We start from the raw sequence: 16,259 nt of genomic DNA, 5'->3' as shown, positions 1-16,259 counted from the left end.
ATGCCATTGGTTATGGGGGCTCTGGTTGGGATGCCATTGGTAGTGGGGGCTCTGGTTGTGATGACATTGGTTATGGGAGCTCTGGTTGTGATGACATTGGTAGTGGGGGCTCTGGTTGGGATGCCATTGGTTATGGGGGCTCTGGTTGGGATGCCATTGTTTAACTTGGGATTCTTGTTGTACTCACTGCACAAGCATCAGACCTGAGTTGGGTCTCCAGAACTGGCATACACAGCCAGATGTGGTGCTGTGCTCTTGAAGTCCCAGCACTGGGCAGGCAGAGACAGGAAGATCCCTGGGGCTTGCTGGCCAGCCAGCCTCATGTTAAAAACAGCCCCAGGTCCATGACTCAAAAATTAAGGGGTGGGGGTCACAAGATGGCTCAACTAGTAGGGGCACTTGCTGTCCAGCTTGATGACCTGAGTTCAGTCCCTGGGACCCACACGGTGAAGGAAAGAACCAACTCCTACAAATTGTCTCTGACCTCCACATATGCATGTGTGCCCCTCACCTGTTACACACAAAATGAATAAACGCAAACCTCAAGTCTGGGTCTATGAGATGACTTAGCAGATAAAGGTACCTGAAGCCAAGCCTGAGGATCTGATTTGGTCCCGCAGGTAGTTCTCTCTCCTCCACGTGCCCCAGACCCTCTTACAGAAAAGTGAGAATGTAAAGTGGACAGCTCCTGGAGAGCAATACCCGGAACCTCATCCCCCCAGAGAGACCAGTCAGCGACTACTGTCTGGGCCAGTTGAGCACGGAGCTCTGAGCCAGAGGCAGGCGTCCCTCTAAGATCTTGTTCTCCACTTGCAAGTGGCATCTCACATGGGACAAAGGTAGACAGGGCAGCTCTCCATGGAGTCTCCTTGGCGGGAAGTGCTGAGGAGGAGGAAGTGCTGAGTGCCAGCGTGGTCCAGGGTGAAGGGTATAAAGTAGTAATGAGGGCCTCATTTGGTCCTTGAGGTGACCAAGAGTCAGAAGATCAGAGAGGGTGGCAGTGGTCAGGGACCCTTCTCATGGGTCTGATTTTTGTCTCGGCAGGTGCAGGCCACTGTCGTGGGGCTCCTGGCTGCACTGGCCTCTCTGCTCCTTGGTGCGGTGTCCCGAGAGGAGTTGAATTGGGCTAAGGTGGCATTGATGTGCTCGAGCAGCGTCATCACTGCCTTCCTTGCCGCCTTGGCCCTAGGTGAGCCATGTCCCATGTATCCCCAAGCCGAGCCCTGCTTCTCTGCTGTTCTGTTAAGGTTCCCGGAGAGGTGAACCATGCGGCTGCCATGGCACCGGTGTGGAACTTCAGGGGTTTGGAAGTGGGTGGGAAGAGCTTGCTAGGTCGTCAGTCTGCCCTGTGTCCTCTCAAAGAGGTGTGTGTGTGTGTGTATGCATGTGTACACGTGTGCAGAGAGAGTACATGCCTGAGGGAGTGCTGTTGTCCAATGTGTGCTGTGCGTGTGTATGTGTGCATATGTGTGTGAGTGCATGTGTGTGTGTGTGTGTCTGTGTATGTGCAGAGAGTATATACATGCCTGAGGCAGCTCTGTTGTCCAAGATATGCGTGTGTGTGTATGTGTGCATATATGTGTGTGAGTGTATGTTTGTGTGCGCATGTGTATGTATGTGTGCTGAGAGGGTGTGCATGCCTGAGGGAGCTCTGTTGTCTCTTCCTTCAGTCTTGATAGACTTCAGTTTATCACTCCTTGCTGAGGTCAGAAACCTGAGCATGGCAGCTTTCTTCATCTAGTTTTTTGACCTCTACATGTGTCAAGGGTGTGACTACAGAGCATGTGCAAATTGGCTCACAATTGTAACAAGTCACCTACCTCAGCTTCCTGAGATTACAAGCGTGCATAATGGTTTTTAATAAGCATTCCCAAAGCAGTGGTAGCCTTCACAGGGCTTCAGTGGTACCAGCACCACCTATTGGCTCGGCTGTGTAACTTCAGGCCCACTTGGAGGGCTCTGGTCTGATCTCACATTGGCACAATGTGGCAGGTGGTGGCAGCATCAGAACAGCCTTGAGAATGAATGTAGTCACTTTTTATTTTTAATTCCGTTCATTTTGTGATGCTAGGGACCGAGCCCAGGGCCTTGCTGTCATTATTTTTAGGGTCACGGGATGCTAAGTAGTATTAAATTCTAACAGCCAAGATACAGAATGTTTTGAAGAACTGGGGGTAGGGGTGGGGGATGGGTGAAATCCTGTGAAGTAGGCTAAGCCCTGCTAGTAATAATGGAGCTTGCAAGACTATAGGGTAGGTGCCCTCAGAGAGAACGGGGGTCCTGGGGCTGAGACCCTGGAAAGGGGCTCTCTCCTCTCCCAGGTAAGCCGTGAAGCCCATCGCTGTCTGCATTTCAGAGTCACATGTTCCACCGCAGTGCCCAGGAACAGCATAGCTGGGACCCCAGGATAGCTCTGATATCTGTCTGAACCCTCCACCGCATAGCCATCTGCCCTCCCTCCCCATCCTCCACATGAGTGGCTCAGAGGACCCAGCAGGTACTGGAGGCTAGGTCCCTCTGCCCCTGAGGCTCCTGTTGCTTAGAGCATCCTTGGAGCAGCCCTCCCTGCAGCAGAGGCTCTGAGTACTGTGTGGCTGTAGTTCCAGGTGGTTTGCTAGGTCAGGGGCTGCCTGCCTGCTCAGGTGCGTCTTCAGAGTTTCCAGGTCCCAGCCAGTGACAGAAACTCAGGGAGGTGGGCAGCCTGCTGAGCATCCAGACGTTGAAAGATATAACTATTGGATTTCTGACCACCTGCTTGACCCTTCCCGGGGCCCCTAACCCATCCCACCACCGACTGCTCCCTGGGCCTTCCCCCCTTTTGCTGCAGGAATTCTAATGATCTGCATAGTGGTTGGTGCCCGGAGGTTTGGGGTCAACCCTGATAACATCGCCACGCCCATTGCAGCCAGCCTGGGAGACCTCATCACACTCTCCATCCTGGCGCTGATAAGCAGCTTCTTCTACAGGCACAAAGGTAGGGAAGGCACCAAGGAGGAACCTACGCAGATCGCCCCAGCCTGGGTGGGAACTGGAGCATCATCCCCAAAGAAAGGAGTCAGGGTGCTGTGGAGCCCAAGCCTGCAGGGTGGGGAGTGGGAGGCGGGTACCTGGGGTAGGGGTAAGGGTGGGGGAGTGGGAGGCGGGTACCTGGGGTGGGGGTAGGAGTGGGGGAGTAGGAGGCGGGTACCTGGGGTGGGGGAGTGGGGGGCGGGTACCTGGAGTCACTCAGCACATCCAGAATGGCTGGAGAAACAGTATGGAATGAGATGCGCAGCTCAGGCCTATAGATGTGGGGCTGTGGGTTTCCATCCCCGGCTGCTCTGTAAGGTAATGGATGTCTGTCCTTGAGCATGGGGCCAGTGGTGATGAGCGTGTGGTGTCAGTCGCTAAAGGAAATGTCTGGCACAGCTCAGTGCCCTGTGGGAAGAAGGATTCGGGAGGCTGGAGAAATAATCAGTGGATGCAGATAGAACCACTCAGTGTGACCTTCACTGCACACTCGGGACGGGACACCTCCGTCGTCTGGAGCTAGGAGCCTCGGAATCAGATAAGATGACCTAGTTGTGTACTTTCGGGCCGCACTGAGTTTCAAACAAGATTTGCATGGAACTTAGTTATGTGTGTTTGTTTTGCAAAGCAAATAAGAGCACCACCCCCTCCCCTCTCAGGGAAATGGTGGGCCTGGCCCCAGGAGACAGTCTTCACTGACTGGGGAGAGCTGGCTCACAACTGCCAGGAGCCCTGAGGAAGGGGCATGGATGTGCGGCGGGAGCTGGATGGCTCCTGTTGGAGGCCATGGAAGACGTGACTGCCTCCTAAGTGTCCTCGTAAGGAGACAGCTCCCCAGGCCACTGTGTCTGTCCTGAATGTTAGTGACCTGCCCAGCTCTGGGGATGGTACAGAAGCTAGCCATGTTTACCACGAAGCACTTTGTTTATAGCTAACGTGGAGCACCTGTGGCAGACAAAGGGACCACAGTTGTGTGCTGTGGAGAATGAGGAGAGAGGGTGTTCCCAACAACGCCACCCAGAGAAGGGGAGTGGAACACAGACCATGCATGGCCACCTGACATTGAGGCTGCTCAGGAGGGTAGGAACAGGATGAAAAGGCGATGCCAGACAGGATGAAAAGACGATGCTAGAGCAGGATGAAAAGACGATGCTAGAGCAGGATGAAAAGACGATGCTAGAGCAGGATGAAAAGACGATGCCAGACAGGATGAAAAGGCGATGCTAGAGCAAGCTGATGTTCTGTGCAAATGTGACAAGTCAGAGAATGAGGCTGGAGGTAGCAGAGGCAAGTGGCACTTTGAGGGTGCTGGTCCTGGGTCTGTGGACAGCATCCTGACCTCACAGCTGATGGTGAGTCTGGAGTATGAGTAGCAACCAGGCCAGCCATATCCATACACCACAATAACATGGAATGACTCAGTCAGGAGAAAGCTTCCTCCTGATTCCACCCTGCGACTGTGTGTCCTGGTAGCGGCCTCTTTGCTCTTCTGGGTTATTTTGGTGCCTCCAAGCGGGACAGTGGGAACTGTCATACACGTGCAAGGCTGCCACCTGCCCAGACCCTGTCCTAGTGCTGTTTATTGTGACACTGGGTAGGGGAAGCCTGGGTAGGGGAGCCTGGGTAGGGAGCCTGATCAAGGCTCTTGACGATTGCCAGGACAGCAGAGAAGTGAAGGGACATGGCAGGACAGAGAAGAGCTTTCCCAGTTGCTTAACAGCTACTCTCTGACAAGCGTGGTAGGACGGCCTTTCTAAATGGCAAACGCCTCGGTTCCCGACTTCACCTCTAGACTGCGAAAAGCTACACCCCAACCACTTTCTGTGTGCCAGCCTTGGCCACACGAGCTATGTGTGCCTGCTCTCCCTCAGACACATGGTATCTGACGCCACTGGTCTGTGCCGGCTTCATGGCTCTCACGCCTCTGTGGATCTTCATCGCCAAGCAGAACCCACCCATCATGAAGATCCTGAAGTATGGGTGGTTCCCCATCATCCTGGCTATGGTCATCAGCAGGTGAGCAGCGTGGAACAGTGACTGCTCTGTTCTGGGACGGGAATGGCTGAAGGAAAGGACTTCAGGGAGGGAAGGTTGATTTCGCTCACTGTTTCAGAGGGTTCACATCATTTGGCCACATGCTCTTGTGGCCCCGGGAGCCTATCATGGAGGAGTGCTGTTCACTTCAGAAGTGACCAGGATACAGGAAGAGGCCCAGCCTAGGGACTGCCTCCTTCTAGCTAGGCCCCGCCTCCTGCCTTTCACCACCTCCCAACAACGCCAGAAGATTATAAATCCGTCAAAGCATTAATCCATCCACCAAGCTCCGATGATCCATCATGATATGTCTCTGAATTCCTGACAGACTCATGCAGTACTCATCACCTAGGGATTCTGATCTGTTCAAGCCAACAGTCAAGATTAACTATCTTAGACCAAGCAAGATACCACACACCTTCAATCCTGGAACTCTGGAGGCACAGGCAGGTAGATCCCTGTGAGTCTGAGGCCAAGCCTGGTCTACATATTGAGTTCAAGGCTGGTCAAGGCTACATAGTGAGACCCCCCCCAAAAAAAAACAACAAAAAACAGCTATGACAATCTACCCTTGTCAAGTTTACAAACAGACAAATCACTTCAAACCATAACATCCCACTGCCCCTCCCAAAAGTTCACCTCTGCCTTACACTACAGAATGTGTGGTAGAGGGAGTCAACGGATACTTGACCGTTTATTATAATGCAAAATCTGTGCAGTATCACAAGAAAGAATGGGGAATCTGAAATGAGTCACCAGCTGCTGCACCTGCTGCTCATTCCAGGTCCAAAAAGGCCACACATCCCTTCACCCCGCCTTTTCTTTGAGTCAAGTCCATTCCCAATGAAAACCACGCTTCTTGGATCAAAACGCTGCCCTCTACTGGCTAGCAGACTGGTGACAGGAATGCTCTAACAAATGTGTGCAGTTTAACTTTTGAAGCCTCCCCATAGTGCTAACAATTCCCACATCAAGCAGCAGTCTAAGCTCAGGATCTTTTGTGTTGCTCCCAACACACAGTGACACAGAGAAATCATCATTTCCACTGCAGAAGGTGGTAAGGAGCCAAAGTAAGACCGCGGCACGGCAAGGCAAACATTAAATCTGTAGCCGCATGTCTGGCATCTGGGACCCGCAGTGCCATGATACCAGCTTTAGTGGGCTTGGGAAGTCCAGCCTGTGTGGTCTTTCTGTCACCTGCCCACAGAGCCTCCTACACTTGCATGCTACATGCTTGCAAGCCAGTACATGTGTTCCACACTGAAGTCTGCCACTAGCTCAAGCGGTATCTTTGGACCAGGTATTCAGCAGCCTCTGGGCACCTGGGTGGCTCTGCTCACACTTCCCTGGCTGGGCCTGCATAAGCCCCTGAGGTCTTCTCAAGGAACTGCCATTCAAATGATTTTGTAATTGAACATCTGGGGCCTGGGATGGGTAGGGTGTGGCCAGTTGAAAGTGTTTGGCTTCTCTTGACTGTCACTAATCTCTTCGACAGCCACATCCTCCATTGGCAGCTTTTCTGGAGCTGCAGATGTCCTCCCAGGTCCTTCTAATCTGCTTTCTGCTTCCGTTTCTACTTTAAATCCAACTAAAGGTAGCAAGAATCACTGTACCACAGCCTGAGTGCTGTGCCACGCCTTAGCATTGCCACCAAATAAGTTATTTATACCTAGCCCCACCACTTTCAGGGCATAAACAAAATAAGCACAATTCTACTTTTCCCCTTTGTACATGAATACTTTTATTTTCCTCAAATTCACCTCTCAGTCTTCCACTTCCAACTCCTTTACGAGTCTCTTCCATCCCTGTCCTCCATAGATGGATAGATGGATAACTAGGTAGGCGGATGGATGGATGGATGGATAACTAGGTAGATGGATGGATATGGATGGATAACTAGATGGATGGATAACTAGGTGTGTGGATGGATGGGTGGGTGGGTGGATGGATGTATGTGTGGGTGGGTGGGTGGATGGATGGTTGGATGTGTGGATGGATGGATGGATGGATGGATGGATGGATGGATGGATGGATAACTAGGTGGGTGGGTGGGTGGGTGGGTGGATGGATGGATGGATAACTGGGTGGATGGATGGATGGATGGATGGATGGATGGATGGATGGATGGATGGATAACTAGGTGGGTGGATGGATGGATGGATGGATGGATGGATGGATGGATGGATGGATGGATAACTAGGTGGGTGGGTGGGTGGATGGATGGATGGATGGATAACTAGGTGGGTGGATGGATGGATGGATGGATGGGTGGATAACTAGGTGGGTGGGTGGGTGGATGGATGGGTGGGTGGATGGATGGATGAGACATAGATCTCTATATAACCTACTGAGTCCGGTTACTGCTACCTACTTGCAAGTGGGTGTGGGGATCCTGTAGCATGGGCAGCCTACCAGGGATCCCAGCCTGGAATAAAACTGACCTTCTGTCCCCCAACAGCCATTGATGGCCTGTGACTTCTCAGCTAGGAGTGGGCCTTGTGAGTCACCCCTAACCATACTAAAATATTGTTGCGAAATTCCTTGCCAGTATATACTGTGAATGGTTCCCAACTGAATTCCCAGGAGAGCTCTCGTTCCTGTCCAGAGCCTCACGAGAGCCGGACCTTCACTATCCACTCTGGTCTTCCACTGAACGTTCTAGGCTGCCCTAGCCCACTTCTCCAAATTTCCCCAACGTCCTTCCTCATGGTAGTTCCAAAGAGCTCAGAACCATGTGGTCAGGTTTGGTCACGCCAGCGACTTCATGCCTCTGGTGCTAGCTTTCCCTCTGTTGCTGTTTCTGCCACTGACAGAAATGCCTGTCTGACAATGTGGGTTAAGGGGTTCAGCACGTGATTGAGTGGCCCCACGCTGCTGGGCAGAGCATGAAGGTTAGTCTCTATGTGGAAAGCCATCCACAGCATGGTGACCACAAGGAAAGACCAGGGCAGGGCTTAGCCCCAGGGACACATCCCCGAGTGGCACAGCCAGAGGTGTGCCTCATCAGTCTACAGGTGTTCCTTAATCCAGTCAAGTAGCAGCAACCTCCTCCCTCCCAAGAGCCCTGGAGCACTCAGCGTGAGGGTGACAGGTGCCATGGGGTCAGGTCCGGTATGGCCCTGCCACTACCTGTGCTAAGCCCCAGTGCGAGTGAGCTTGACACACTGGATTCTCTGAACCCCTCACTTAGGCCTCATCCACTCTCCTGCCACTTAAAACCACAAGCGTGTGGCCACTGAGAGAGCTGAGCTGGGCAGAGCAAGCGAGCGTGGCGTAGCCTAGCTCCACGCCCTGTCCTGGTGCCGTGGAACACTGACTGTAGTGAGATGCCTCTGCAGGCGTCTTAGGGTTACTATGCTCTGATAAAACACCATGACCAAAAGCAACTTGGGAGGAAAGGGCTTGTTTTAGCTTCCAGCTTCTAGTCCACCACTAAAGGAAGTCAAGGTGGGAACTCAAAGCAGGAGTCTGAAGGCAAAATCTGAAGGAGGCTATGGAGACGAGCTGTTTGCTGACTTGACCCCATGGTTTGTTTAGGTTGCGCTCTCTCTCTCTCTCTCTCTCTCTCTCTCTCTCTCTCTCTCTCTCTCTCCCCCTCCTTTCTTTCCCTTCCACTCTTTCTCCCTCCCCCCTCTTTTCTTCTCTCTTTTTCTTTCTTGCTTGTTTTTTGAGACAGGGTTTCACTGTGTAGCCCTGGCTGTCCTAGAACTCTATAAACCTCACAGAGATCCCCCAGGCTCAGGCACCCCAAGATCATCTGCCCAGGGATGGCACCACTCACAATGGGCTGGGCCCTCCTATGCATCAGTCATCAATCAAGAAAATAAATCTTGGACTTGTCTGCAGGCCAGTGAGATGGAGACATTTTCTCAGTTAAGACCGCTTCTTCCCAGACAGATCTAGGTGTGTGTCGAGTTGACAAAAGTCGCCCAGCACAATGGGCTTCGGGGTCCCTCATCCTGGCTTCAGGCAAACAGTTCCCACCCATGGTCACTACCCCAGCAGAGCTTCTGGTGAGGCAGAGAGCTGTAGGGTTGGGAGATGTTGACAGGGACTACTGCAGTCCGTTTTGTCATGTTCTGATCCAGATATCACGGAAAAGAGGTTATGGTTCAGCTATCTTTACTCTAGTTTCATTCATCATTCATTCATTCATTCATTCATTCACTTATTACTCTTTGGTCTCTGTAGGGGCCTGCCACCCAGCTTCTACATAAATACAGAGAGACTTATTTTTACTTATGAATGCCCTGCCTTTGTTCGACTTATTTCTAGCCAGCTTTTCTTAAATTATCCCATCTACATTTTGCATCTGGGCTTTTGCCTTTTTCTGTATTTTTTCTTTACTTCTTACTCTCTTTTGCAGGCTATGTGACTATGTCTGACCCCCGGTGTCCTCCTCCTTCTATTTCTCTCTAGCTGGCAGCCCCTCGTATCCCTCTCCTGCCTAGCTATTGTCAGTTCAGCTCTTTCTTAGACCAATCAGGTGTTTTAGGCAGGCAAAGTATCACAGCTTTACAGAGTTAAACAAATGCAACGTAAAAGAATGCAGCACATCTTTGTGTCATTAAACAAATGTTCCACAGCATAAACAAATGTAGCACACCTTCAAACAATATTCCACAACACTTCACCCCTAAAATGTCCCAAGGCCACTCACAAAAACTGATCTCCTTTTCTAAGGCTCTACACAGTCTGGGAGTTAGGAGAGCCTTTCCTAACTCCAGCTTCTGGTGGAAGCAAGGTCTCTGACGGGGGTGGCGGGGGCAGGGGGTTGGTGTCTCATCCCATGACAGAGCCTAGCCAGGAGGTGCTAGGGAAGGCTCTTATTATGTAATGGGTTGTCATCATCCAGAGGACCTGGAACAGCTGGGGCTTGGACTAAAGGTGGAGACATGGCACGAGGAGACAGCTGGGCTGCAGCAAGCGTTCTGTGTAGGGAAGCTATGTTTGCCAAGCCTGGGAAGGTGGCTAGTGGGCATTTGGCTGGCCTGCTCTAATGTCAGCTCCATTCTGTCCCCAGTTTCGGAGGCCTCATCTTAAGCAGAACTGTCTCTAGACATCAGTTTAAAGGCATGGCTGTCCTGACTCCCGTCATCTGTGGTGAGTGCTGGGGTGGCTCCTCTTGGGGTCCCTGGGCTGGGTAGGGGCTGAGCGCCAGTGTGCAGCCTCGGGTTCTGGTGGCTGGGCCAGCCAAGCCCGCAGAGCCTACACACCCATTGGGCTGAGTTTCCTCAGATGCACAGGATCTGAAGGGGCCTCGGAGCACACCAGTTTGTTGCTGCTGACAGGGTCTCACTTTGTAGGTCATGCTGCCCCAGAACTCTGTGTAGCTCAGGCTGGCCTTGAACCCACGGCGATGATCTTCCTACCTCATTGGTGACATTAAAACTCAGATATTAACACATGAGACTCTGGGTTTCTGTCTCCACCTTAAAAATAAGCCCACAGCAGTAGTGGGTTTATCCTCTGGGCCTCTCTGAGCCCCTCTAGGCCCAACAACAACCAGCAGACAACAACCACTCTGCATCAGCCCCCACAATTCCCTGGGGTCCTGTGCTGGCTCACTTCCTGTCATTGCCTTACTGGCCCGTGATCTGCAAACATTTGGGTTCCTAACAACCTGACTCCTAGCTGCGTAGAGCTAAGTCAGGCAAACAAGAGGGCACTGGACAATGATGAGGAGTGGGCCCAGCAGGAGGCCATTCTTGACCTTTAAGGAGTGCTGCTTGTCCTTCTAGCCACAGTGGCTAGTGGGGAGCTGGTTCCTGGTGATCAGGGAGCTGACAAGAGGTTGGGAATTGGGGTAAAGAGCTGAATCTGTAAACTTAACTAATCATTTTCTTTCCCTTCTCCTTTTTAAAGCTGTGTGTAGTCAGTAGACACAAATGTCCAGCCATCCTCTCTCTCTGTAGGTGGATGTCTTTTCTCTGCTGGGGTCATCATGTGGCTGATCTCAGACCCTGGGTTTCCCTGATACATGCACACAAGGCTGTAGACGGATAATAGTGGCATTTCATTTGTACTTTAGTAAAGCTTGACTGAAGATCAGAGAGTAAAAACAGCCCCTTACAGACAAGGCACTGTAACACACACCTTTAATCCCAGTAGCCACACTGGTTGCCATAGAAACTGGGCGGTGCATGCCTTTAATCCCAGCCCTAGAGAGGATTATAAAACAGGAAGAAACAGCTCTCAGACACAGTCTCATTCTGAGATTCCTGGAGGCAGGATCGCCATTTCAGACTGAGGTCAAGGTAAGAGCCGGTGACAGGGTGCTTTGCTTTTTGGGATCTTCAGGTTGAACCCCAATTTCTCTCTCTGAGTTTTTATTAATTATAAATCAGACAGACTTTCTTTTCCACCGCCAACCCCAAATAATGACACAGATTATTAATTATGAAAGCATGCCCTTTAGCTCAGGCTTGTCTCAACTAGCTCTCATAACTTAACACATTTATATTAATCTGTGTTCTGTCACATGACAATACTTCTCTTTCATCTTGCACCTTCTGTTTCCTCTCTATCTGGCTGGCAACTCTGCTCCTCTTCCCAGAGTCCTCTCTGTTCCCAGAAGTCCTGCCTCACCTCTTCCTAGCTATTGGCCATTTAGGTTTTTATTATACCAATCACAGCAATAAATCTTCCCACAGTGTACAGTAAGAAAAGGTTTTAACGCTAACACAGTAAAACTATATACAATAAGAACAAATATTAAGTAAGAAGTACATTGACAATGTTTAGTCCATATGCAATTGGCACATTCAGAGAGAGGACTTCATCTATCTTGCTGTATTAGTGTATAGTACTGTATTAGTGAGTCCAAAGTTCTTCCTAAACTGTTTTTTTATAATAACTCGTATTATTCTAAAAACATCTTTTTAAATAAACAACTTAAGCTTTTATGTTTCTCAACTTTCTCTTACGTTTGTTTTTAATTTGGTAACAAGGAAAATTATATACTGTCTAGTTTTCAATCCCTATCAGAGACCCAAGAAGGATATAATATTATCTGAGTAAACAGGAAGTGCAGAGCAAGCAACTTCCAAAACTAAGAAACAAATTCTGGCTGCCTGGACAGTCACCAAAGGTTCCTCTGCAACAGTGGGGCATCCATCTTCAGCCTATAGGCCTAGAATATCTGACAGACTTTTCTGTGAGGCAGGAAGTTTGAAGGACTGTCCTACCTTGTCTTGGCAAAGTTTGTTAGTTGCCTTCTTTTGTGTCCTGCTTGTCCAATTTGGACAGCATTCTGTCAACAGTCGAGGCAAGGGCAGTCTCTGCCCAATGACTAACTTTGCCATAAATGAATGCAAACTCCATATGGAGGTTCTTCAATGTCCATCATCCTTTTTTGAAGTAAATTGATGCTGCCAAGAGCAGACATGTTTCACTGTCATGAAAACCCTTATGTTATTAAAACATTTTAAATGCCATAGTCTGTAGGTCTCTGAAGTGTTTGAAGACCATCTATTTAAAATATATTTCTGTTTGACCTTGAAAACATACCTAACATGACTATAAATTTGATTGTTATAGATGATTATTATATTAATTCATCTTTATTATCCTAAATAGGCTTATAGGACTAAAAGTTTACAGTACATTTTTAAATTGAGCTGCATAGGCACAATACCTTAAACAAAAGTAGAAACATACATACAGAATAACAAAAACAACCTTAAATTTGTATCAATATGCAAAAATCCATACCAATGTAACATATTTGAGACTAGTGGTTGTTCAAAAGTAAACTATTGAATGGAGGGGCTGCTTGTGTCCCAGACACCCAGCTAGCTTACAACCGAAATAAACACACAAAATCTGTATTTATTAAAACACTGCTTGGCCATTAGCTCTAACTTCTTACTGGCTAACTCTTACATCTCAGTATAACCATCTCCATTAATCTGTGTATCGCTATGTGGCTGTGGCTTACCCGTCTGAGGCGGAGGATCCGTGGCTTCTCCCCGACTCTGCTTTCTTCCTCCCAGCATTCAGTTCTGTCTTCTCCACCTATCTAAGTTTTGCCCTGTCAGGCCCAAAGCAGTTTATTCATTAACCAATGAAAGCAACAATGAACAGAAGAACCTCCTACACCGGGAAACTCAATCCAGGTGGTGATGGCACATTTCTTTAATCCCAACACTCAGGAGGCAGAGCCAGGCAGCTCTCTATGAATTCAAGGCCAGCCTGGTCTATAGAGCAAGTTTCAGGACAGACTCCAAAGCTACAGACTCCAAACCCTGTCTCAAAAAAAGTAAACTTAACAATCTACCTTTTATGACATCGCTTTTATACTATATCCCCTTTTCTCCCTTCAGAAAGAGATCCTTGAATCTAATCTTGGTTCAGCGTTTTCTCTGAACACGACCAATAACAACTTGTAACCAATTCCCCTAAAAGATGATAACCTATTCATAATATTCATAACCCTCTAAATGACCAAAAACCATACACCCCACCTCTTGGGAATGTGAGTATCATGTTCTCTAGATTGCTTCTGTTTTGGGGGGGCATGGCATTTTTAGGAGATGTGAGAAAATTGGGATAATGGTCAGGTCCTGGGAGAGCTAGTTATATTGCTTGTTTAGTCAGGGCTTATCTGAAGCAGTGGCTGGATAGTCTTTGAGGCCGAACCATCTCAGCTAGCAGCTTTGAAGTTGTTCTGGATGTAGAATTTTGAAGAAACCACAACAGAGGCATTCTGAGAGGCTGAGTCACCTGGGCTACTTGTCTTCACATGGCCTAGCTAAGGAAAGTTCCTGTGGGGTTGTGGACCCAAGAGAAGGCCATGGCCAGCTAGGCCATCCTGTCCTGCAGGAACATGCTCTTGGTCTTCTGGGCGGCTGGTGGCCTCCTGGATCCTGTCAGTGTTCTGTACCCCACTCCCCAGCCTCTTGAGTCTCCCTGAGGACACGCCTCCATTCATCCATCCATACCTCTGGGCATGGCCATCTGCACTAGTCAGGATCCCGTCCACCCATGCCCTCCATCACTCACAGAATTAGCCAGGGTTGAATTTTTTTTTCTTTTCTGGCTTTGCCTGTTCAACTTCACTAGTTTTAGAGACTAGCTGTCAGGGTGATCACTTACAGGATCTGGGCCACCCTCTCTGGGTGGGAAGGAGAGAGGAAATGCTATGTCACTCTGGGACATCGTCCTGGGGAAAGCAGTATATGGTAACAGAAGCCAGGGGTTGGAGCATGCCACACCCTTACTCCTCACAGGTGTTGGTGGCAACCTGGTGGCCATTCAGACCAGCCGCATCTCTACCTTCCTGCACATGTGGAGCACACCAGGCGTCCTCCCCGTCCAGATGAAAAGATTCTGGCCTAACCCATGCCTCACTTTCTGCTCTTCAGGTCAGTATGCTGTCTGCTGAGGCCATGTGACCTTATTTATCCCCCAACCCCTTGTTGTTGGTTTGGTTTTGCTTTTTTGATGTTTGCAGTGGGAGGGCTCTCTATGCTGCCCAGGCTGGCCTTGAACCCTGTGCCCGGCTGATGATTTGCTAACCTCAGTCTCACATTTAGTTGTGACCATGTGCACATGCGCCCGTGTTTTTCTAACATCATCTACAAGTTGGAAAGCCTTCTTCTGTGTTATTTATGCATCACACATGTTACTTAATTGTTCACACATGGTTTTCCTAGTTTTTCTTGAGCGCTCCCTCCGGCTGCCCCACATGGCATGCTGCCCCTACAAACTGCATGTTCTGGGGGTGTTGCCTGCTTCACAGTCTCCTTTTAGGCTTTCTTCGCGTTTCTCTTTTGAAAAAAGGCAGTCCGATCTCTGTGAGTATAAGGCTAGCCTGGTCTACAGAGTGAGTTCCAGGACAGCCAGAGCAACACAGAGAAACCCTGTCTAGAAAACAGCAACAACGGAAACAAAGTAATAGCAGCAACAACAAAGAGCAGGCAGGGTGGTGCCCACTCGTGACCCCGTCCTAGGAAGCCAAGCTGGGTGAATTCCTGGGGCTTGCTGGGAGTTTCAGGCCAATCAGTTACAGAGCTGACAGCAGGAGAATCTGAAGTTTAAAGCTGTCCTGGGCTGCATAGTACCCTTCCCCTCCATTCCCCAAAGGTGGTTTCTCTGGAGCTGGGGACGGAACCCTGGGGCCTTGAGCACTCTATCCCTAGCAACCCAAACCACCCAAACAATTGCTCTGTTTGTTGACTGTTTTAGTTAATTCCTTGTTTGTGGAGTTTCTGAGTTTGGCATGTGACTTCCTGCCTTTTTTCTGACACTCTCGGGGACAGAGATGATTTCTACTGTACGATTGTGTCTGAGAAGGCGTCTCAGTCACCGGCTGTCATGTCCGCCGGTTTGTTGTTGGGTCTGTGTGGGGTGGAGTCCTCTCACTACAGATCCTTAAGCTCAGAGAGCAGGGGAGAGCCAGAGCTCAGAGCTCTGTGGTGCCCCCACTGACTGCCAGGGTGTCTGTCCTGTGAGTCTGTCGCCCAACCCAGTTGCCACAGGCTCTTTCCCACCTTCGGCCCCTGGCACAGTCTGTCTTCTATTCAAGGGTCAGACCTCAGCCTGTGCCTCCTCCCGCAGGGGTCTTTAGAGCCTGGGAGCTGCCCCCACTTGTACACACTTCCTAGTCTAAACTTCCATGGGAAACGAGTGACCTTCTTTCTGTGTGTGGCCAACTGATTCTCATCTGTTCCCTCAGATATCAGCCCCTAGAAGGAAGAAAGGTCAGGACTGAGTTCCTACTTAACAGAGTGCCACGTGTTTGCAGATGAAGGAGCTTGGGTGCCTCGTTGGGAACTCTTCTTTGCCAAGAGGGCCTCTGCAAGCAGGAAGGTTTTGTGATCCTCTTGCTTCCATTCCTCCTAGAAATCAACTCTGTGTCAGCTCGAGTTCTGCTCTTTCTGGTGGTCCCGGGACATCTGGTTTTCTTCTACCTCATCTGCTTGGTGGAAGGCCAGGCAGTGACAAGCAGCAAAACCTTCGTGTTGCTGTACCTGGTGGCAGGCATGATCCAGGTGAGGGTGGCTTCCCAGCCAACATCAGTGGTCCTCGTCCCGTGGGAGGTGCTGAGTAGAGTTCCAATCATACAAAGATCTACCCAACTCACGCAAGCCCAGAGACATGGACTAGACACAGAGGCCACTGTGCTGTGTACCACACACCTCGCACCACGACTCCACTGCATACCGCGTGTTGCATGGTCACACCTCACGCTGCACACTTCACTCACTCTGTGC

The 16,259-nt window shown here is 50.0% G+C and overlaps 1 protein-coding gene across 3 annotated transcripts in view; it reads left to right on the top strand.

Moving 5' to 3' along the window:
- The window catches only part of Slc41a3 (solute carrier family 41 member 3), a 43,205-nt gene that overhangs the window by 25,103 nt on the left and 1,843 nt on the right, over window positions 1–16,259 (top strand). For all 3 annotated transcript variants that reach the window (XM_057771662.1, XM_057771657.1, XM_057771668.1), the window contains 6 exons: window positions 1,045–1,189; window positions 2,828–2,974; window positions 4,881–5,025; window positions 10,067–10,146; window positions 14,274–14,408; window positions 15,889–16,037. In XM_057771662.1, coding sequence (XP_057627645.1) covers window positions 1,045–1,189; window positions 2,828–2,974; window positions 4,881–5,025; window positions 10,067–10,146; window positions 14,274–14,408; window positions 15,889–16,037 — 801 coding nt within the window. The remainder of the gene's footprint in view (window positions 1–1,044; window positions 1,190–2,827; window positions 2,975–4,880; window positions 5,026–10,066; window positions 10,147–14,273; window positions 14,409–15,888; window positions 16,038–16,259) is intronic.

The sequence above is a fragment of the Chionomys nivalis genome, chromosome 1 (assembly GCF_950005125.1).
Source record: "Chionomys nivalis chromosome 1, mChiNiv1.1, whole genome shotgun sequence".
NCBI lineage: Eukaryota > Metazoa > Chordata > Mammalia > Rodentia > Cricetidae > Chionomys > Chionomys nivalis.
This window is presented reverse-complemented; position numbering and strand designations above follow the sequence as displayed.